This window comes from Osmerus eperlanus, chromosome 18, assembly GCF_963692335.1.
Source record: "Osmerus eperlanus chromosome 18, fOsmEpe2.1, whole genome shotgun sequence".
Lineage (NCBI taxonomy): Eukaryota > Metazoa > Chordata > Actinopteri > Osmeriformes > Osmeridae > Osmerus > Osmerus eperlanus.
The window spans coordinates 2,105,363-2,127,356 of NC_085035.1; the positions used below are offsets into that span (position 1 = coordinate 2,105,363).

The window sequence follows — 21,994 nt, forward strand, 5'->3', positions numbered from 1 at the left end:
CTTTTTGTAATAGTAAACTAGTCAGCCCTACTTCTAAATAGTAATTATTGAATAAATGAGTTGCTAATTTGTAGAACTAATCACAAGAGGAAGATACTGTTCTCCACACAGAGAAAATATCACCACTTACATACTCTAATCAACAACAAAAGTAGTTTCAAACTTTGTGTTGTGGTGGCCCTCTTGTGGCTGTCCTTGAGCTTGTACAGATATACAGTGCATTGAGTACTTAATCGATACAAGATAGTTGACCTAATTATAACAAATACAATTTGACAATACTAAGACACAAAATAGTAATTAATGGGAAATACACAACAACCAGGGTTCATACACTATAATATTTTATCCCCACATTAATAACTTTAGTGTTCTATACACTGTAATGTTTCAGAGAAACAGATTTCAAAGTCATCAGGACCCCCGTTTGCTCTCAGTCTAACAGCTACTCTGAAGGGCTGAGGTGACTGGATGCTCTCAGTCTAACAGCTACTCTGAAGGGCTGAGGTGACTGGATGCCTCCAAACACAGGAGTGAGATCAGGGTTCCCTGCATCCTCCGGCCACAGGAACAGGAAGTGACGTAACAGAGTGACGAGGATGAGGAAGAGCTCCATGCGGGCCAACAGCTCTCCCAGACACACTCGTGGCCCTGGGCGTACAGAGAATGGCATCACATTACTGTGTTTACATTGGCACATTACCAGACATATTCAGTACCAGTATACTGAAGGCACTTCAACGACCGTCAAAACATGATCAGTGTGTCTCTGCTTTGTATGTTGATGTGTTCCATGTTGATGTGGGAGTCAGGTGGCTGAGCGGTGAGGGAATCGGGCTAGTAATCCGAAGGTTGCCAGTTCGATTCCCGGCCGTGCCAACTGACGTGGTGTCCTTGGGCAAGGCACTTCACCCTACTTGCCTCGGGTTAATGTCCCTGTACTTACTGTAAGTCGCTCTGGATAAGAGCGTATAGTAATAAATAAATATAAATTTATTTATTATATATAAATATAGTAAAGGTGTGTTCAGCATACTGGACACAGTCTACCAGTTTCACCTGCGGAAAATGCCAGGAAGGCATCAGGTTTTGTGAATCGACCGTCTTCTCCGAGGAAGTGGGCGGGGTAAAAGTCCTTCGGCCGCTCCCATTGGCTGCTCTCGAAGAGCACAGAGGTGAGGTTGGTGATGATCAGCGTGCCCTAAAGAGAGAGGGAGTGAGAGAGACAGAAAGAGAGAGGGAGATAGATAGAGAGAAAGTGCAACCCCAAAAAATATGAAATGAGGAAGTTGAAAAGGATAGCAGCTGAAAAAAGAGCTTTTGAAAAATGCTTTTGTCTACCTCTGGGATATCATAGCCCTTGAGCTTGGTGGCTCTGGTTGTGGCGTGGAACACCCCGAGAGGGGCAATGTTAGCCAGACGTTGTACATCGTGGATGGAGGCCATCACGAAGGGCATTCTGTGCCTATCCTCAAACGAGACACTTGCCCTATCCCCCAGGACACTGTCTATCTCTCTCTGACACTGCGCTGGAGTTGGACAGGGAAGAGAGAATCATTCTGACAAAAGTACTGTGACACTGTGTGTGTGTGTGTGGTGTACATACGTGCGTGTTTGTGTGTGTAGGTCGAGCAAGATGGCGCCAAGATAGCGACCTACCCTGTATGTGTGTGTGTGTGGCCAGGTATAGTATGGCAGTGAGTATTGTGTTGGAGCTGGTGTCTGTCCCAGCAAAGTGCAGGTCCAGTAACAGCATGACCAGTCTCTCCTCATCCAGCACACAGCTCTCAGGGTCTCTCTGAGAAAGACACAGACAAGGTTTTAAAGGGAAGATGAAGTATGGGATCTCATACTAACCATTTAAATGAAAAATCAATTAATGTTTTATGTGTTGAGTTATGTTAACTTGTTTGTACATCAGTAGAGTTAATGTCGTGGTGGTCTTTTTGAGACCTGAACTATTATGAACAACAAACCTTTTCCATCTCATCGAGGTAGCAGTCAATGACATCCCGGGGCTGGCCAGCTGTGCGTGTGAGTCGGTGCTGGTCCACTATGGCCATGGTGTGTCTCTTCAGTTCTCTGTAGTTCTTGAAGACCTTCTGGAAGGGCAGAGGCAGCCTTCTCAGCAAGGGAAACGTGTCATAGATCTGCATCAAGAAGGAAATAAGTGGATTATTTTATATCATTCTATACTTTTTTTTTTTTGGGGGGGGGGGGGGGGGGGCGGGGGCAATTGCAAAACAGGGAAAGGTGTGGTGCTTACAGCAGCCCATGGCCCGTTGGCAATCTGTGCGTTTTCCTTGAAGCTGTTGATGATGAAGGAGAGGACTTTGTCTCCGTAATCATAACGCTGACCGAACAGCACGGAGCAGATAATGTTGGACGCAGCACTGTGGACCAGACTGAGAGGATCCACGGGCTCGCCTGACACGTTTCAGACAGGAACAAGTTACCGATGCCCAGTAGATCATTGGTTGAACTTTCAAACCTGTACAGAGTAACTCAATCCAGATGCTCTCACCGAGGGTCCCCTCCAGACGGGCAGAGACGTGAGCGGCCTCCTCCAGGATCCTCTCCTCCATGGACTTCTTCCCCAGACCAAAGTTCCTCATGGTGGTCAGAGCGAAGCGCCTGTGTTCCCTCCACACCGCCCCATAGTTCCCCATGATCAGGCCTGGAGCAGCGAGGGACAGGCGGGGGGGTCAGGCACAGGGCTGCATTCACTCATGTTTTTTCTTTTGGTGTTTACTAATGTTTCAGTAATGCTTCATTTGGGTGTTTAGGTATGTTCGGTGTGTGTTTAAGTATTCATATTTAAGTGGTGTATCCAATCGTTTGTGTCTCAATCACTACTGTCTGAAGTCTTAAAATGTGTTTGAGACAAAATCTTTGAACGAGTTAATCTCATTTAATCTACACTGAGTCTGAGCTGAAGTATTGTTCAACACTCCAGCCCTACTGTTACAGTGAGACTAAATGCAGCTACCATGCGTTGCTCACATAATCCTCCTACCTTTGTTTTCAGTGACATGGTTGATCATCATGCCCTGCGGTCGACCAGCGAAGTCCACCGCCCTGGTCACCAGAGCCTCTCTGACCGCCTGCAGACCGTGGAGCATCACGGTGGGCCTCCACCCCAGGTACAGGCTGTAAACATCTCCATAGCGCCTGGACAACTGCCACAAACAACCATGTCATCTCGCTTTAAAACCTGGTGTCACGGACGATTTGAGAACCAATCGCTAATAATCAAACGGTTAAATGTCTTTCAAACAACTATGACACAAACGCAACCGTCTTAGACACACAAACCTCAGAATCTGCCCTGGACAGATGTAATGCAGGTTTTCGTGGTGAATCTACATGTTCGGAGGTTAATTCTGACATTGTGAACATTCCACAGTACCAGCTAATCCTCCGGAACTTTCTTAAGTCATGAACGCTTCACAGTACCTCGTCCAGGTCTCTCATGGGATTGGCCATGCTCAGCTGCAGCACGTTCCCGAAAACGGGGACCGGTTGAGGACCCGGAGGGAAGTTTTTGGGTCTCCGCGGGGTCAGCAGAAGCAGGGCGAGGGATCCGGAACACAGAAGAAAAATAGTTACCAACATGATGAGCTTAACTTCCCCCAGCCTAGAATCAGACATAAAACGAAAAAACACTGGGATTGTTTCTGACCATTTGGCTCTTAACTCCCCAACAGGCCGTCCAGACGTTGAGAGAATTGTGACACGGCCTGTGTTCATTCCAGCCTTCGGTCGACTCTCCTCCAACAGGAAGTTATCCCTTGTTAGGATCTGGTTTGAGGTCAGTTTTACTGTTCTTAGTCGAGGGGGTTGGTGGAGATGTTGCTGATCTGAAGTCAGGCTTTGTGACCAGCTGAACCTTGGAGCAGGTTAACAAGAGGATAGATGGTTGCACAACAGCAGAGGCAGGCTTTAAGGGTTGCAGAGGCAGGCGCTATGTGATTGTGGCCCCTTGTTGGGTGAAATGTGGAAAACTGATTAATAGTGTCAGAGCATGCTATGAATAGCTCAGTAGTCCAATAGTATCTCCTGAAACAGAACGTACCGGAAAACAGAACTGAAAAATCACAAAAACAATGCAATGAGGCGTGAGCTTGCCATTTATTGTTATCAAGGAAGTTACCATGGTTACCTGCATTGAAAGTCATACAATACAATAAACCGTTTAAGCCTTTGATGGATCCCTCACTTTGTTTCAGGAGAGCTATTGGAATACACACATACAGTATATCTTATTGGCATGTAGATATGTTTAGTACATTCTCTTCTACAAGATATTCATGTACAATATACAAGTTAAAAAATAGAGTTTGTTTGCATTGCGATCAACATTTTTCATTTTTTGTTCAGGATGTTTAGGATGACAGTATTCACATTAAAGTACTGTATTTTAGTCCTTGAGAGGAGATGAAACAAAAAGCGATTTCTTCCTATAGTAGAGCTAACACGTACACAGGCATATGCATAGGAGGCACATCTATGCATGTAAATTGGTTACGTGATAGAAACAGACGAGAATTTTGAAAGCACTTTCATGATCAGAGAAGAAACATTAAGTGAAGACTGAGCATTCAGAGGCAGGCAGCGGAAACAGCAGTGTTCTCTCAATACACGCACGCGCACGCACGCACGCACACACACACACACACACACAACTTCCAATGACAACTCACCTACAATACAATAAACAGACACACAACATACAGTACACTAGATACTTGAGGATCCCACAAATCAACACATGGTCTCTACGCCCATGAAAAAACATTAAACTAGGCAAATAACACTGTTGTCATACAGCCAGGTAACACCAGAATACACTGGCTTAAGAGCCTAGTTGCCAAGAACATTGTTGTTTAGCACTGATGTAAGGTCAGTCTGGCATTTTTCTCTCTAGTGACATTCTGTGGTGAGACACTGATCTCTGATCCTACATCAGACATGTAGACCTTGGAAGGAGACCTGTGGTAACCTAGGAGACCTGAGGTAACCTAGGAGACCTGTGGTAACCTAGATGCCTGAAGAGAGACCTGGGATACTCCCGAAAAAGACTGCAGTGATTCAAAGGCCTTTAAACAGTGATGTGTCGAGCTGGGGAGGGAAGTGTATGAAAAAACACATTTGAAATGAAGTGAATAGATTCTTACTGTCTTCGTAAAGCACTTGCAAATATTCTATATTTAATCAAACAAGGCATCACCTTTTCAGGAATACTGTCGCCAAAGCCTAAGAACTTTCTTTCTTGTGGACAACAAAGAGTTATGTGGTTTAGTGTGACAAGGAATTACACTGTAGCTGCAAAACACATAGATACTGTAGAATCAAGCATTTTTAGTTTATCCAGTCTCTGTTTGAGCACACACATATAAACATATGGTGTGTGTGTGTGTGTGAACACAAATTCTTGACTGGTCAGACTCTCAAAGCAAGTCCAGCCAACCCATACATGGCCTGTTGTTTCTATGACAACTATGAAGAGGAACACTTAAGTTGCTGAAGTTCAATGCGTTTGCTTCTAGAAAAAGTGACTGAAAATTAAGTTCATGTGGTGCTTCAAAAGCACACACAAGATATTAAAATGAACACAAAAAAAGAACACCAAAACATAAGTCTCATAATGCAATAAAAAAAATAATATCTAAAAGTTTTGACAACCAAGCCAGAGTTTTAATGCCTGTTAGGCTGATGGGCATAAACAACTAAATGTCCCCTGAAACTTTTAATAGCTCCATAATTACTTTGACACACAGGAGATGGACTTAAATTGTAAAATGAATCAGCCCACCTTCACGGAAAATTCCATTCACACCCTACCAGGCAAAACGGGGAAACTTGCATCTTGCTGCCGTGGCGATACAGAGGGCTCAAGGCTGCAGCAGTAACTGCCATGCCACTGCCAGGTTACGGGCACTGTGAATAAGCTTGGGAATGGAAACGTCTAGAGCCCAACCAAAAACGCTGTCAAAATCCCAAAGAAATCTGTAAGAAAACTGAGAGAAACCAATACCCACGCAGCCTGAATAGTTCATCTGCTAGCTAGGCAGTTCTTGTGACACTCGACAAACAAGTCCTGTACGAGGAGGGCTGTCTATTAGAAGTTAACAATTAAGATACAAACAAACAAACAAATAAATTCCTCGATACAATACCCAGAATTCTTCATTCAGTAACAGAATACAATGCATAACAGTGAAAACCAGACTCCATATAAGGATGGGGCGAGTCCCTTTAACTCTGCACACATGGTCCCCTTCTTCCCCTTCCACAAAAGACGACTGCTGATTGGCTGAGAGGTTGGATGTTTTTGGCAAAGGCCTTTTCACAGCTCTGAGGAAGCTCTCAATAATCTCATTATCCCCCACAAACAACATATAAGTTTCTTTCCTTTGGTTAATACAAACACACAGACAATGCATTGGCACAAAAAATATATAATAATAATGGAAAAGGAGATGAATATGGATGCTGGAAGGGTAGCAGGGGGGTTTTCCCTCTGAGGAGAGTGCTCGCTGGCTGCAGCCCTTGTCAGGTGGGTCTGAGAGGAATCTGAACCCAAGCCGCGGTGTGTGTGTGTGGGGGGGGGGGATCGTCAGGGATTCTGAGGCTCCCGTCATGGTCACAGTGGTTTAGATCTAGGGAGCGACACTTCACTATGAAGTATGAAAGGGCTGGGGGTGGAAGAGGAGGGGGAGGAGGAAGAGGCAGGAGGAACAGGAGGATGAGGAAGGAGGAGGAAGAGGCAGGAGGAACAGGAGGATGAGGAAGGAGGAGGAAGAGGCAGGAGGAACAGGAGGATGAGGAAGGAGGAGGAAGAGGCAGGAGGAACAGGAGGATGAGGAAGGAGGAGGAAGAGGCAGGAGGAACAGGAGGATGAGGAAGGAGGAGGAAGAGGCAGGAGGAACAGGAGGATGAGGAAGGGAAGGAGGATGAGGAAGGGAAGGAGGAGGAGGGGGGAAGGAGGAGGAGGAGGAACCGGGGGAGGGGGATGAGGAGAGGTGAACTCCTCGCTGGTCACTGATCGCTCTCATGTTGTTTTCATGTTGTCTATCGTTCCGTGTCGTCGTCATGACGACGTCTCAGGAGTCAAGGTACAGCTTGCAAACAAACTCGTTCTGGTTCCTGCAGAGGGGAGACAAAACAAGCATAAACAAAAGAGAAAGGAGAGAGAAAAAGCAAAAGAAAAACAGAGAGAAAGGGAGAGATAGAAAGGGAGAGAGAGAAAGGGAGAGAGACTACTAGATAACAGCTCCTTCCATATGCTCACCTGGAACTGGGACAGCATAAGGGGTCGAATCTCATCTGAAGCTTTTCTGCTGCTGCATCAATCCCACATTCTCGTACACTCTAGAAGAGTCCTCCCTCATCCTACAGAACACACACACGCACACATCAGACTCCTCCGTCACAGCTTTATGGTGTGTGTGTGTGTATGTGTGAGGGTACTCACTCTGTGCAGGTGGGCGTGGGGAGGGGGGTGCAGGGGGGCAGAGGGCTCTGGTCTCCAGCGGTCAGGTCAGACAGAGAGTACTTGATGTTGGTGTACTCACGCCCCTTAATCTTACTCTTCTGTGGTCCGGACACGGCCGGTTGGGGAGAGGGAGAAAAGAAATCCAATCAAAAAAGAATGACTTTGAACGACCACAGGTTGTCACTGGAAATGAGAATAGGTTTTCAATGGACCCACCTGGTTAACAATTATGTAATTCTTTAAGTAAACGCACATGAGCGTGTGCGCACACACACACACAGACACACACACACCTGTTCCTCCTCGATGCGACGCTGCAGTGTTTCTATGTAGTGCTGCACGGCCATGTAGATGAAGCGATACTGCGCCTCAGTCTGCACCATCCCAGAGCGCTGAGATCGAACCATCTGGATGCTCTTAGGCACGTCTATGTCACAGTCCACCCCTTCACAACACACACACAGTACACACACACACGCAGAGCATTTAATAAAGGCTTCTCCTGGCCCCAGCCGGCTTCTACCTTGGTCGCCATGTTCAGGACGAGCGGTGGCTTAGGGTTCACCTACCTTTTTCTCGGATGACGTCGATGAGGATGTCGATGACGATGAACGTGCCCGTCCTGCCAATCCCAGCGCTGCAGCACACAACAGAAAACACTGCTCTGAGATTTCCATTGATGTATCGATAGCTTCGTATTTCAATTGGCATCCATTACTGTGTGTGTGTGTGTGTGTGTGCAGTGCACCACTATGGGCTTAGACTACAGGGTTAGGGTTACTGGATGTGTGTGTGTACCTGCAGTGCACCACTATGGGCTTAGACTCCAGGGTTAGGGTTAGGGTTACTGGATGTGTGTGTGTGTGTACTGTGTGTGTGTGTGTACTGTGTGTGTGTGTGTGTACTGTGTGTGTGTGTACCTGCAGTGCACCACTATGGGCCCAGACTCCAGGATGCTCTCCTGCTTCAGGTTGACCTCCTCCAGGAAGTCCAGCACTCCTCCAGGGTCTGTGGGCACGCCGTGGTCCGGCCACGCCCTGAAGTGGTACTGCCACACTGTGCGCTCCGTGTTGCCCTGGGAAACACACGCCAGCCAGACTTTAGTCACACACACAGACACACAAGTCACACAGACACACAAGTCACACACGCACCAGTCACGCACGCCTGTCTCACACATGCCTGTCTCGCACACACACACACACACAGTGTAGGGTTGGACAGAGCTCTGCGTCGTACCTGTCCGACCTTGGACAGTTTGAGTTCCCGTAGGATGTAGTCGTGGGCGGCGGTCTCCTTGACGTTCCGGACGCGCATGGCTCCGTACTCCTTCAGAGCCGACATGTCAGGCCAATACTTCACACACTTACTCTGCGGGGACACAGCGGGAGATCGCTCAGAACACGATCATGACTGCATTCTACCCCCCCCACCCCGCCCACCCCCCCCCCCACCCCCACATGTCTGCCGGCATCTCGTTCATGAAATTCAGAGAGAATAGAACTCAGAACTCAGAGACATCGTTTCAAACGAACGTCGTCGGCAAGAACATAGAGAATCCGTTTTTACCTTCCCCCGTTCCACCTCCTTGGTCGTCATGACGATGACCCGGGAGTTCTCCTGGAAGACCATCCTCCAGAAGTCGCTGATGGTGTTCTGCAGGCAGCCCTGCGTGGCGATGTAGCTCTTCTTCAGGCGGCCGCTGGTCGACTTGGACTCGCCGTCCGGCTGCACACACACAAGACGCGGCGACGCGTTAAAACGCGCTCGCTCGACGCGTTCAAAACACGCTCGCTCGACAAACCAGCAGGGCTCAGGTAACAGATACACACAGGTTGAGCTACGGTGACTGGGGTTAGACGCAGTGGTTAAGACAAGGGTTTGACCAGTTTGCAAATTGTACGGGATATAACGTTTCTCTAACACGCGGACAAAGGCTCTGGGATTGTCGTGAGGACAACCACAATGCATTGATACGTTTGTGTGTCTGTGTGTGTGTTGAAGATGAAGAGAGTTTACCATGGTTTCATTTACTACCGTGATGATGTTGGCATTGATGTAGTCTGAGCCAGGGTCATTTGCGTCCCCATCTTTCAGCTCCACGCGCGAGTGGTCGACTGGAGGAGGAGAGAGAGGAGGAATATCATTCATCTGTACCCGCTCTGCCTCGCGTAAACACCTTTCACAGACAGGAAGTAGACAGACAGAAAGTAGAGTAAGATTGCAGCGGTGGAACAGGGAGGCTGATGCTCACAGGGTAGGATGTTCTTGTATCGGTTCTTGTTCTTGTTGTCTGCTCTCTGGCCCTCCTTACGGCTGTACAGCAGCTTACACTCCTGCTGCTGCAGAGTCTGGGGACCAGGGGAGACCGGCTGTTAGTCAACACCGCGCACGGATGGGATTTTTCGCTGCGCGCTCCATTTGCTAGCGGTGTTTCTTACATTTACATTTAGTCATTTAGCAGACGCTCTTATCCAGAGCGACTTACAGTAAGTACAGGGACATTCCCCCGAGGCAAGTAGGGTGAAGTGCCTTGCCCAAGGACACAACGTCATTTTGCACGGCCAGGAATCGAACCGGCGACCTTCTGATTACTAGCCCGATTCCCTAACCGCTCAGCCACCTGACTCCGTTTCTTACCTCAAATTCCTCCCAGAAGCCCTGCTTGACCTTGTCTGTGGCCTCGGCCAGTTTGCTGAGCTCCCTCACCCGGCTCTCGATCTCGGCAGCGTTGATGCGCGTGGTGTTGAGGGGCTAGGAGGGGGAGGAATCATCACAGCTATGACAAGACGGCTCACGCGACTAAAGGCCACTTCAAAGACGTTTGTAAAACTCCACATGGTGGTTCAAAAGCAAAAATATTCTATATATTTGTATGGGGGGGGGGTATACTTTTGTATAATTAATAAAAATATATATATGTATTTTTTTTAATGTATAATGATATAAATGATTATAAATGTTTATTTTTAATTTTTATATACAATAGATTTGAGTCTTATTGCCAACACAGGACTGAGACTGTACCTGTTTGAGCTGCAGCACTGTGCCCAGGGTCTCCACCATGGGGTTCTTCTTGTAATGCTCCACCAGGTCAGTGAGAGAGTCAAACTTCTCCCCCCCGCCCACGTCGTACTTCAGGTCAGGCTGTCAAACCACAAAGCAACAGGACAGTGGTTGAACCGCGCTGCTCTACGACCATACGCGACACACGCCACTTCGGTTATGACTAGCCATTTTGTCGTTTTTAGATTTTCACTGCGATGTTTTTTGTAAAACTTTACATCTGTCTTTCCAAGGTCAATAGGTCACTGGGTGAACTTCAAACAGCTCTATATATGACAAGAGGACTTTAGCTCAAAACAGCAAGGAGACAGCTGGATGATGCAGAACCTTGATGAGGTCATCACAACAACTACCCACTGCCTTGCCTGAATTCAAGGCCATGTCCAAAAACTCTATTTATAGTCAAATAAGAATGCAACATTACACTCTCCTTATTGTTACGACATTTTGTAACAAACAGCTGCATTTACTCAAGCTGTACTCCCATGGAGGAGGAGGAGACAGAGAAGACAGCGAGACAGAGAGAAAGAGAAAACAGAGAGACAGAGAGAAAGAGAGACAGAGAGAAAGAGAAGATAGAGAGAAAGAGAGAAAGAGAGAAAGAGACAGAGAGAAAGAAGGAGAGAAAGAGAAGATAGAGAGACAGAGAGAAAGAGAAGACAGAGAGACAGACAGAAAGAGAGACAGAGAAAAAGAGAGACAGAGAGAAAGAAGGAGAGAAAGAGAAGATAGAGAGACAGACAGAAAGAGAGACAGAGAAAAAGAGAGACAGAGGCAGAGAGACGGTAAAGGCGGCACCTTGCAGCGGATCATGACGTGCGTCACTTTGGGTTTGCTGTCGCTGCTGTCCGTCTTGTCGTCCCCCGTGCGGACGGAGAGGACAAAGTCCCCAGGGTGACTCTGACTCTCCCGCACCAGGAAGCTGCCGTTCTTCCCCTTCTCAGTCAGCAGCTTCTCGGCCTCCCGGCCAGACAGATGGCCGTGGAACCACCTGAGGAAGAGAGGAGCTCGCGCTCAAGCAACGCGCCTGCTTTTCAAGCACACGTTCCCAACTCAATTCGACCGGGACTTAGGCATGAAGCCGAGTTCCACTTTACAGATGAATAACTGCTTCAGATGAAACAGCGAATCAAAAAGCAGAGCCAACAAGTAGACTCCCAATCTCTAGTACCGTGGAAACGGTATTCCTATATACCACAGACCATAGAATAGAATTGAAAGATTCTGACATCAAGGAAACATCAAACCACACATACATAACAGTTCTCTGCACAACACATCTCCTTAATATTGCATTCACATAATGTTTAGTGCTGCTACTGTTTTTTTTGTATCTACTAGAAAAGGATAATTGGATAACTCATCCCCCTCCACTCACCGTTCTGAAGTGGGATCGGCACAGTTAAGCGGGTACTTGAGCTCGATGACGTCTCCGTTTTTCTCCTTCAGCTGCCCGTGGTGCTCCATGTAGTACTGCACCAGCTCGGCCAGCGTGGCGAACTTCTCTCCCCCGTACAGGTCATAATAGTCCCCTGTGTTCTGGATCTTGATGTGGGTGACAGCGCCGTTCCTCCTAGAGAGAGGAACATCACAATGTTCAACTGAGACACTGCAGTACTGTCCATGATGGAATGAGAAGACTAGGTTTAAGCACCACCAAATGGACAATTCATAATAATAATAACAACTTCATTTTATATAGGGAGTCAGGTGGCTGAGCAGTTAGAGAATAGGGATAGTAATCAGAAGGTCGCTGGTTCGATTCCCGGCCGTGCCAAAATGACGTTGTGTCCTTGGGCAAGACACTTCACCCTACTTGCCTCGGGGGAATGTCCCTGTACTTACTCTAAGTCGCTCTGGATAAGAGCGTCTGCTAAATGACTAAATGTAAATAGTGCCTTTTCAAGAGACGCAAGTAAGGCAACATTGCTGAACAGAAGCAGTGATGATAGGGGATAACTGAACCAATTAGAGACCATGGGTGAACAGTTAGGTTTTTATAATGAAAGACCAACTGAATAAACCCGAATTAACCAACCTCAAAGACAGTTAGAGGGTGCTGTTAGTTTACCCCTGTACTCACCGGACTGAGAGGGTGAAGTCTCCAGGGTTACTCTTGCTAGGCCGGGCCAGAAAGCTTCCATCAACTCCCCTGGTCAACAGAAGATTCTCAGCCTCGACACCTGTAATGTTTGGGTGGAACCACCTTTGCAACAACAAAAAAGGCGAACAATATAAAATAGTGGTCAGGGGTAATATAAGAAAGGCGCCAGTCAGACACGTTATGAAGCTGTCAACACTATCTGGTCGTGAACAAGCCAAGACTATTTTGAGATGATAGTAGTCTGTTCTGTTTAGGTGTATCTAGTAGAAGTGAGGTACATCCCATTAACGTAGGTTTATTCAAATGAACTAATTAATCAGTAACTACCTAGCTTAAGTTTGCCAGCTTCAGCTCAGGATAATATGCATCAAATAGGTCATCTGTGCATCTTTTGGCACAGATATTTACATGACCATGGAGCACACAGCTTGCAAATGCATGACCGTATGTCAATAAGATAGACAAAGCCAATATTGCTAGCTAGCTAGTTATAGGTTTTGGTCGCTACAGTAGACCTGTGATACATTTGGTCTCATTTTCACGTATGCTGACAGTTACTAGTCTAAAATGATTTCTAGCAAGCTAAAACAGCTTGGGGGGGAAAAGCATTAACAGCCACGAAATGACTGTCAAAACACGACTTAAAGTGGGACATAAAGGTCTGGTATAAACCATCTATATCAGATAGCTAGCACACACATCTTGATAATATTATTGCAATCAATGCTAGTGTTGTGGATGGTAAGCTAGCTTGCTAGCTAAGGACCAGACATTGTTTTCCATGGTCAGCCCTCCTGAACGTTACCTCCGAGATGTCATTTTTTCAATCCTCGCAGCTTCCTCGCACTGACTTCCTACAACCAGCTGGCTTCTCCGACTACTATCGTACTCTTATTTCGCAGTCAACACAAGGCACAAATGCTTCATAAAGACGACGACCCGCTCAAACCGGGTACGAAAACACGGGCATTTGTTGGAATTTTCAACAGCAACAAAAAGTCCCTAGGCCTTCAGCCCCGGAGACTTCAGTGCAAGTCGACTGTTGGACGTCAGCAAACATGCGACAAAACATACGTTTCACTTTTGCGCAAGCGCTCCGGCCGGGCAGACAATGTTCTTCCTTTTTCCTTCTTTTTTTCCTTTTTTTATGTTGGCTTTTTTTTTCTTGTTGAAAGAAAACGGACACATTTACAAACAGGCAACAAAGAAATATATACAAACATTGCAGGTATTGAGCATAACCATACAGTATACATTATTGTAAAATATATATATATCATTATAATAATAATAGTAGTAAAATCATAATAATAGAAAAATAGATATAAAAAATGAATCATGCAATGTCATATTTGATTGTCCTTTCTTGAGACCGCCATGGAAACATTCTAGTACTGATCGGAGTAAAGTGTTTTTAAACATAATACTATAAAGAACAGACTCATAGACAAACAAGAACACAAAACACATTTATAACACATTATTGTCCCATGTTACTATAAACTATTCAGTTTCATTTAAATACTGGGATTAGACCATAAAAAATTGAATTATTTTGATCAAACAAAACGTATTCATTAAATGAGGCTTCTTTAACAGAAATAGAAAATAACATAATTCAGACTGTCAGAAATACATATTTTGACTTCCTATGCATTTTGGGTGGGGTAAATCGATTATTTACACAATATGAGACTATATTCTGTCATGCAAATGGTTTGTGGATACCTCAAACAAAACTGTACATCGATTTCTGACTCAACTCAGGAAACTGAATTTCTCAATCGCAGATCAGGTCGCACTCAATGTTCCTCAATGCTTACCGTCTAAATCCTTACGTGGCAGTCTCCCTGAAGCCCTGGCTAGCTAGCTATCTACCTAGCTAGGAAGTGTACACTCGCCAACGTTTACAATCGAGCGTTTTGGGGGAGAGTGTACTGGTTTTGTTATTCATATCATATGGGATATTTGGAGACACAGTCATACAGTACATTTATAACCACCACGTAACGATAGCTAAAATACAAATATGTTCACTGCTTCGGAACTCGTTGTCCTTCTTGCCGTCTTGTCTGCCACAGCGTCCGGCTACTTTGTTAGCATAGACGCCCATGCCGAGGAGTGCTTCTTTGAACAGGTGAACTCAGGGACCAAGATGGGCCTGATGTTCGAAGTTGCCGAAGGAGGTTTCTTGGACATCGACGTTGAGGTGAAATGCGTTCGCTTGAAGCAATTACACAAAACGTTGAATTGACAGGGGTCTAAATGTGAGCTAGAGAGTGCTAGCAGGCTAATGTCATCGTTTCATTGGTTACGTTATAGCCAATGAGCTAGTGCTAGCTAGCTACAGACCAAACAGCAGCTAACCAAGCTAGAGCTAGTTATCTACAAAATACTACACATTGTAAGCAATTAGGTTGACTAGCAGATAGTGATGTATCTAGTTTTCCAGGTTATACTTAAGTTAACGTGTTTATTTGAAACGTTTCCTTTGACCGGATTCAGTGACAGTGTGTGATCTTTACAGTACCTGTCAAATCTAGCCTAACTGGCTGGCTTTATAAATTCGGCTTTCAGACTACTGACAGCTGTCGCGCTTTTGCTCCTCTAAGTATTGTCATAATCAAATGTAATTTATGACAGACTACTTACAAATATCCCTACATATGACGCATATGTTAAGCTACTAGATACTTTGGAGAAATTGATTTCCATGCATCTTTAAATAAATATATTTTGCTCCCTATACAGATTACAGGGCCAGACGGTAAACAGATTTACAAAGGGGACAGAGAGTCTAGCGGGAAATACTCTGTTGCAGCACACATGGATGGAACATACAAGTTCTGCTTCAGCAACAAGATGTCCACCATGACACCCAAGATTGTCATGTTCACAATTGACATTGGAGAGGCACCCAAAGGACAAGACATGGAAACAGAAGGTGGGTTTTGTGTGTGTGGTCTAATCGTCATACCTTTAACAAAAATGAAAAGCATTTTTCATATTTAAATGTTACTCTTTCCCAACTTTTCAGAAAATGTCTTTGTTTTTTTGATTGGTGTTAAATGTATTCTTGTTTTGTGCTTTAATGTGATGTGGGGGGCTTTTGCCTCCTCTCAGGTGGAGACAACTGGGATGGTAGGCCACGGCAATGCTCTGGCCTGAAGGCTTGAAAATGCACTGTTTTCCTCTAACCCATGTTTGATGAGTTGTCCCTGTAATGTAACATACAGGATGTGTGCACTAATAATTGACTGCACACTGGGAATGGTGTGAGGAAAAAGGGTTTCTACGCTACTGTGGGCTTCGCATTAGTGTGACCTTACAAAACAGTTTTCTTTTAACGTGAATCGGGCACTGTGTGCTGTCATTTTGAACTGGCGTTCGTTTTGATATTAGCCGTGCGTTTGAGTCAAGTAATGCATGTAATGTTCTTCAGAATGTGTTACTACTCTGATCCTCATTGGTTGATAAATAAAATAAAATACAAATATATATATATATATATATTATATTCCAGCTCATCAGAACAAGCTTGAAGAGATGATCAACGAGCTGGCTGTTGCCATGACAGCAGTTAAGCACGAGCAAGAGTACATGGAAGTCCGGGAGAGAATACATCGAGCAAGTTAGTAACACACATTAACAACAACACACACAACAACACACACAACAACACACTGCTGCTTGGTTGGCTTTGCCTTGTATCTTGTTAATGACATTTTCCAAATATTCATATTTCTCCTTTTTTTTTAGTCAACGACAACACAAACAGCAGAGTGGTGCTGTGGTCGTTCTTCGAAGCTCTGGTCCTGGTCGCCATGACGCTTGGACAGATTTACTACCTGAAGAGGTTCTTCGAAGTGCGGCGGGTGGTGTAACATGTAAAAACGTTCCCTAAATGTGTTCCTGTACCACCGTTACTCTCAAGAACACCTGCCAAGATGTCTAGTTACACCATGGATACGAGACTGGCATTTTTGCAGTAAAAATATTTGAGTACAATTGGACGTTTTATGTTAAATTTTTTACCCCTTTTGTTTTCATGGTTGTTACTGTTGCATTTTGAATTTGGGACTTTTTAAAGATCTTTCAAATTAGGTCCATTTTGATGATCAGTTTTTAGTCATGATGCTGTTAACTTGCTTTTCCAATTTTTGGTTGGCTTTCTGTCTCTAATAACTGATAGACTTAAACGCTCATATGGTAAAATGAAGGCAAAAAGACAAGACACTGATAATAAATGCAAATGTCAGAGAAGAATGTTTGCCATGTCCTAAGTAATTCATGTTCAGTTGAGACCTGAGACACCCCTTCTGAGGCTCATTCAGATGTTGTGTTACCATAGTTTCAGGAATTTTTTTGTTAGCTGACATTTTTAGTTTTAGTTTCGCAACGTACTGTGTAGCACCCAACTCAATGAGCCCTAGACTACCAGATGCATTTTTATTTTGTCAGTCTTATGACACAGGCCGAATTGATTTTAGCAATTTTGTCGAATCATAGTTATCCATCCATGGCACATAATGTTTCTTTTGAATGTGTGTGTGTGTGTGTGTGTGTGCGCGTGTGTGTGTGTACACACTGAAAAAAAGGAAAACATTACAACTCACTTTGCTTCAGATGGATTAGTTGGTTATATTGTTCATTCATTCTTATCCTCGAAAAAAACAACAAATATTCTAGCTACACCAGCTTCAACTAATGAACTTTACATGGAGCCGTTTAGTTTGTAACATCTGTGGGTTATGTGGATCAGAATGGATGAGCTTTACAATAGGTTATGATTTGGTGTTGGGGGAGGGGGCGAAACTATGTTAAGAGTGCGAGCTCGCTTTAGTTGCTTTTTTTTTTTTTTGACAATTTGGGGTGGGGGCGGGATTCTAATTTATGTGATGGTAAGCGGTTTTGTACTTTTGATTTTTCTGGTACATATCCAGTTAGATACAACATTCATGCTGTAATATTAGAAGATAATACAGGGGGTGGTGTTTTCTGGTCTATTGTCTTTATATGTTACATCTTTACACCCTTAATGTTGTATTTTAGTGAATATGTCCCAGTTTTGTAATTGACTTTTTCTGGTGAGCTCAGGCATTTCTGCTTAATGCACAGTCATCTCTGAACTGGAGGGACTACTGAGGAGAAATTAGGTCAATTTGACTCATCAATGCAAAATGGATCAATACAATTTGAAAGTTAAATGCTTGTCTGTGGAAAATGATCCTGGTTTCCTAAACAATAAATACAATATTCTTTAATTTGTGGTTTAATGTGTGATGTTCCTCAGACCTTCAGGGAAAGCTGTTCCCCCAGGGAAATCTGTTCCCCCTGTGTTCTCAGTGTAAAAGACAGATGTATAGATGAAACTTGCTATACATAATGATCACAGTAACATAAATGGCCAGACTGTAATATACAGGGGGGGACCACTTTCCTAATTTGTGGTTTAATGTGTGATGTTCCTCAGACCTTCAGGGAAAGCTGTTCCCCCAGGGAAATCTATTCCCCCTGTGTTCTCAGTGTAAGAGACTGGTGTATAGATGACACGTATTACTCATTATGATCACTGTAAAATAATGAATGAAAGATGTGTCCTAAAATTATAATAACACCGACTTGCCTACTTATCGTACAGTACAATAGTTTATTTGTGGAACTAAATTCTCCGGAACACCGGTACTCTGTTCCTACCCGGATTGTAAATATCGACGTACAGGAAGAGGTAACAGCGTGGATGGGCTGTAGAGTTCCAACATGGAAAACACCACCGATGGAAAATGGGATAGTTTACCTGTTAAACTGAACGACAGCATAATGGAAACTCTCGACGAGTTAGGGTTTACTTTTATGACACCTGTTCAGGTATTTACATTTTACATTTACTTTTCAACGGACGAAGCTTACATGTATTCAGTCTCAGTGACTCGACCACAGTTGTTACTTTTCTTAAACACTTTACTTTTCATTTCCAGTCTGCCTGTATTCCGCTCTTTATGTGCAATAAAGATGTCGCTGCCGAGGCTGTAAGTGAGCATTATTTTCTATTTGTATCAGTGTTAAACAGCATGCGTCCATGAGTCAGTAGTAATTGCGTTATGAGAGTGAAACGCGTGTCTGAGGTAACTGTTACTCAAAGTTTTCCCGTGCCTTGACAGGTGACTGGAAGTGGGAAGACACTCGCTTTTGTTATTCCTATTATAGAAATTCTTCTAAAGCGAGAAGAGAAACTGAAGAAATTGCAGGTAAACTTTGAATCATACCACGGTCGTTAAAGCATCAAAGCATCAAAACGGCTGCATCAGTATCTGCCAGATAAATCATTATTCTGCTGTTGTATATTTCTGTTATTCTGCTGTCAGGTTGGTGCATTGGTCATCACCCCGACCCGAGAACTAGCCCTTCAGATCAGCGAGGTGATAGGGCAGTTCATCCAGAAGTTTCCACAATTCAAGTAGGTGGAGAGTCTTGTGAAAATGTACATCGTTTACATAGAAAGGCTGAGTTTAGTTGACACAAAAAACATCCAGGGTTCGATTTTCATCAAAGTTGTCTTTTTCCAGACAGATTTTGTTGATAGGTGGAAGCAACCCTATAGACGATGTGGAAAGGTTCAAGGAACAGGGGTGAGGATACACTCTGTGACCCCACTGGCAGTGACTTTAACACCGGGCCTCTCAACAAATGTCAGCAATGTGCACCTGGAGAAAAGTAAGTTTTTCCCCTCTCTTTTCCAGGGCCAACATAGTGATTGCAACTCCGGGTCGACTGGAAGACATGTTCCGTAGAAAAGCAGATGGTTTGGACCTGGCCAGCTCCGTAAAGAGTCTGGACGTTCTGGTGCTGGACGAGGCGGACAGGCTGCTGGATATGGGCTTCGAGGCCAGGTACGACCAGGGGAGGTTCCAGACCATTTCAACTGGGGGGGTTAGGGGGAAGGTGGCACGCTGGGGGGCACGCGTGGCCCAGTTGTACTGTTATTCATTCTAACTTCTTTTTTGTGTGTGTGCGTGTCTCTCTTTCCTCCTCTGTAGCCTGAATACCATCCTGGGCCTGCTGCCGAAGCAGAGACGAACCGGGCTGTTCTCGGCCACTCAGACCCAGGAGCTGGAGAAGCTGGTGAGAGCAGGCCTCAGGAACCCCGTACGCATCGCCGTGAAGGAGAAGGGCGTGGCGGCCACCAGCGTGCAGAAAACCCCTGCCAGACTCTGTAATTATTACACCGTGAGTAGGAAACCCGTGACGCCAGAGTAACAGCTTAACGTGTCGTACGCCAGGTCCAAGTCTTGAAGCGCTCTCCGTTGTTTTGTCATGCAGATCTGCAGAACGGAGGATAAGTTTAACAACCTGGTGGCGTTTCTACGACAACACAAGCACGAGAAGCAGCTGGTTTTCGTTAGGTGAGTGCCAGGCCTCTGTCAGTCGTGTGTGTTGGGATGACTTGTACGTCGCTGACTGTTCTGTGTTCCTCAGTAGCTGTGCTACATCAATGACTGTTCTGTGTTCCTCAGTACCTGTGCTACATCGCTGACTGTTCTGTGTTCCTCAGTACCTGTGCTTGTGTGGAGTACTTCGGCAGAGCCCTGGAGGCCCTCATTAAGAATGTCACCATCTACTGCATTCATGGCAAAATGAAGCACAAACGCAACAAGATCTTTGCAGACTTTCGAACGATGAAAAGGTATGGCGTAGGAAATGAGGTTGTTTCATAAATGACTGTGATGTATTTTTTTTACAAGTGCGATAACAACTGTACTGCTAACTTTTGTTGTGTTACAGCGGAATTGTAGTGTGTACCGATGTGATGGCCAGAGGCATCGATATCCCAGAAGTCAACTGGGTCCTGCAGTATGACCCTCCAAGTAGTGCCAGGTATAGTTAAATGACATAAGTATGCTGGCTAGGAAGAGCAGAATTTAAACACATGCAGTTATGAGAACTCCTAATACTGAAAATAACCAATATGGCCGAACTACAATTGAAGAAAGGTGTGTATTTGCTCACTTATCTTTCTCCCCCCTCCCTTAGTGCCTTCGTGCATCGGTGCGGACGCACAGCGCGTATTGGTAACCAAGGCAACGCCCTCGTCTTCCTCCTTCCGATGGAGGAGTCGTATGTCAACTTCCTGTCCATCAACCAGAAAGTACGGTTTGTAGGATAGCTTTTACTTCCAGGGTCATTTATCTATCTTTTTTTGTTGTTGATTTTTTTACTCAGTTCTTCTTCTTATTATTTGAAGTGTTTAACCCTCCCTGTGCCCTCCTCAGTGCCCCCTGCAGAGGATGCCACCTGTCAGAGACGTGGTGGACGTGCTGCCCAAGGTGAAGGTCCTGGCGCAGGCCGACCGCGCCATGTTTGACAGGGGCATGAGAGCCTTCGTCTCCTACGTCCAGGGCTACGCCAAACACGAGTGCAGCCTGATCTTCAGGGTCAAAGGTGAGAAACAGGCCGTCGACTAAACCAGGCATGCTGTCAGTTCCTGCTAAATTCAGCTTAGTGGAAGAATGTGACATTGTTTTCTGCTGTCATTGGTCAGATCTGGACTTTGCCTTGCTGGCCCGTGGTTTCGCCCTCCTGCGCATGCCCAAGATGCCCGAGCTGAAGGGCAGGCATTTCCCAGAGTTTGGTGAGACCGCCCTCGACACAAACACCATCCGCTATAAGGACAAGAACAGGGAGAAACTGAGGCAGAAGATGCTGGCAGAGCTGAAGGAGAGGACGCCTGCGCCCAGGAAGAAGTTCATCAAGAACACAGCCTGGTCCAAGCAGAAGAACAAGAAGGACCGCAGGAGAAAGACGGCTGCCAAAAGAAAACTTGAAGAGGTATTTCACCGTACTATTTAGTCATTTCATTACATGTTTAGTGTGCTCGTTGTGTGGTTTAATGGGACTGACTTGCTGTTTCCTTGAATGTAAACGTGTTTAAGTTAAATCAAATGAATTTCAACTTTCTCTGCAGGGCTCAGATGTAGACGACGAGGACATGAAGGAGCTGCTGAACGACACCCGCCTGCTCAAGAAACTGAAGAAAGGACAGATCAGCGAGGAGGACTTTGAGAAGCAGGTGACAGTTGGGCAGAAGAGTCACCGCAAGACTCCAGGACCCTCACAGGAAGAGGAGAGCAAATGACAACGCGTCGCCTGTGGTTCCTCTTCCTAAATATGGACTGGCGCACCTACATTTTACAGTGTTGTTATATAAAGTCTCTTGTGCCACATCTGGTGAATTAATCCTGCAGGGTGAATTTTCTTTAATCCATGTACTTCATAGGTTTTCTGTAAACTCATTTACGACATTTGTGTAGATACACGTGGACTGTTGT

At 45.2% G+C, this 21,994-nt stretch overlaps 4 protein-coding genes across 8 annotated transcripts; 2 read left to right on the plus strand and 2 right to left on the minus strand.

Moving 5' to 3' along the window:
• Nucleotides 1-327: 327 nt before the first annotated feature.
• LOC134038504 (cytochrome P450 2F3-like) lies at nt 328-3,615 on the minus strand. Of its 2 annotated transcripts, none has more exons than XM_062483910.1 (9): nt 3,457-3,615; nt 3,017-3,179; nt 2,525-2,677; nt 2,267-2,427; nt 1,977-2,150; nt 1,660-1,798; nt 1,342-1,529; nt 1,060-1,201; nt 328-651 (listed from the first exon to the last, which is right to left on the minus strand). In XM_062483910.1, the coding sequence occupies exons 1-9, from the start codon at nt 3,613-3,615 to the stop codon at nt 446-448; spliced, it is 1,485 nt and encodes a 494-aa protein (XP_062339894.1). In that variant the 3' UTR covers nt 328-445. The 2 variants fall into 2 exon arrangements, with proteins under 2 accessions (XP_062339894.1, XP_062339895.1); XM_062483911.1 differs by having other exon boundaries at nt 1,660-1,794; nt 1,973-2,150.
• Nucleotides 3,616-4,112: 497 nt separating this feature from the next.
• On the minus strand, nt 4,113-13,733 carry ptpn11a (protein tyrosine phosphatase non-receptor type 11a). 2 transcript variants are annotated; one of them, XM_062483909.1, is made up of 16 exons: nt 13,474-13,733; nt 12,648-12,770; nt 11,943-12,137; nt 11,363-11,555; nt 10,526-10,645; nt 10,139-10,252; nt 9,753-9,849; nt 9,536-9,615; nt 9,068-9,226; nt 8,738-8,869; nt 8,419-8,573; nt 8,068-8,135; nt 7,792-7,943; nt 7,478-7,596; nt 7,295-7,395; nt 4,113-7,149 (listed from the first exon to the last, which is right to left on the minus strand). In XM_062483909.1, exons 1-15 carry the CDS (start codon nt 13,485-13,487, stop codon nt 7,326-7,328), a joined length of 1,791 nt encoding a protein of 596 aa, XP_062339893.1. In that variant the 5' UTR covers nt 13,488-13,733; the 3' UTR covers nt 4,113-7,149; nt 7,295-7,325. The 2 variants fall into 2 exon arrangements, with proteins under 2 accessions (XP_062339893.1, XP_062339892.1); XM_062483908.1 differs by having other exon boundaries at nt 9,518-9,615; nt 13,474-13,732.
• Nucleotides 13,734-14,504: 771 nt separating this feature from the next.
• tmed2 (transmembrane p24 trafficking protein 2) lies at nt 14,505-17,932 on the plus strand. 3 transcript variants are annotated; one of them, XM_062484265.1, is made up of 5 exons: nt 14,505-14,877; nt 15,420-15,612; nt 15,792-15,809; nt 16,192-16,299; nt 16,428-17,932. In XM_062484265.1, the coding sequence occupies exons 1-5, from the start codon at nt 14,698-14,700 to the stop codon at nt 16,550-16,552; spliced, it is 624 nt and encodes a 207-aa protein (XP_062340249.1). In that variant the 5' UTR covers nt 14,505-14,697; the 3' UTR covers nt 16,553-17,932. The 3 variants fall into 3 exon arrangements, with proteins under 3 accessions (XP_062340249.1, XP_062340250.1, XP_062340251.1); XM_062484266.1 differs by lacking the exon at nt 15,792-15,809 and having other exon boundaries at nt 15,420-15,630; XM_062484267.1 differs by lacking the exon at nt 15,792-15,809 and having other exon boundaries at nt 14,506-14,877.
• A 440-nt stretch (nt 17,933-18,372) lies between these two features.
• ddx55 (DEAD (Asp-Glu-Ala-Asp) box polypeptide 55) lies at nt 18,373-21,926 on the plus strand. The gene is made up of 14 exons (XM_062483921.1): nt 18,373-18,536; nt 18,647-18,697; nt 18,830-18,916; nt 19,034-19,125; nt 19,235-19,297; nt 19,409-19,558; nt 19,706-19,895; nt 19,989-20,071; nt 20,221-20,352; nt 20,451-20,543; nt 20,700-20,814; nt 20,939-21,107; nt 21,208-21,494; nt 21,631-21,926. Exons 1-14 carry the CDS (start codon nt 18,429-18,431, stop codon nt 21,799-21,801), a joined length of 1,791 nt encoding a protein of 596 aa, XP_062339905.1. The 5' UTR covers nt 18,373-18,428; the 3' UTR covers nt 21,802-21,926.
• The last annotated feature ends 68 nt before the right edge of the window (nt 21,927-21,994 follow it).

Excerpts from the sequence above, each read along its gene's own strand:
- LOC134038504 (XM_062483910.1), bottom strand. The coding sequence starts at position 3,615 with ATGTTGGTAACTATTTTTCTTCTGTGTTCCGGATCCCTCGCCCTGCTT. Across the intron at positions 1,530-1,659 it reads CACACACACACACATACAGG|CGCAGTGTCAGAGAGAGATA; the intron begins GTAGGTCGCTAT and ends GTCCAACTCCAG. Across the intron at positions 1,202-1,341 it reads AGGGCTATGATATCCCAGAG|GGCACGCTGATCATCACCAA; the intron begins GTAGACAAAAGC and ends CTCTCTCTTTAG.
- ddx55 (XM_062483921.1), top strand. The coding sequence starts at position 18,429 with ATGGAAAACACCACCGATGGAAAATGGGATAGTTTACCTGTTAAACTG. Across the intron at positions 19,126-19,234 it reads CAGAAGTTTCCACAATTCAA|ACAGATTTTGTTGATAGGTG; the intron begins GTAGGTGGAGAG and ends GTCTTTTTCCAG. Across the intron at positions 20,544-20,699 it reads GACCCTCCAAGTAGTGCCAG|TGCCTTCGTGCATCGGTGCG; the intron begins GTATAGTTAAAT and ends CCCCTCCCTTAG.
- tmed2 (XM_062484266.1), top strand. The coding sequence starts at position 14,698 with ATGTTCACTGCTTCGGAACTCGTTGTCCTTCTTGCCGTCTTGTCTGCC. Across the intron at positions 14,878-15,419 it reads TCTTGGACATCGACGTTGAG|ATTACAGGGCCAGACGGTAA; the intron begins GTGAAATGCGTT and ends CTCCCTATACAG. Across the intron at positions 15,631-16,191 it reads AGGTGGGTTTTGTGTGTGTG|CTCATCAGAACAAGCTTGAA; the intron begins GTCTAATCGTCA and ends ATTATATTCCAG.
- ptpn11a (XM_062483908.1), bottom strand. Across the intron at positions 10,646-11,362 it reads ACGTCATGATCCGCTGCAAG|CCTGACCTGAAGTACGACGT; the intron begins GTGCCGCCTTTA and ends GTGGTTTGACAG. Across the intron at positions 7,597-7,791 it reads GTCGCATCGAGGAGGAACAG|AAGAGTAAGATTAAGGGGCG; the intron begins GTGTGTGTGTGT and ends TCCGGACCACAG.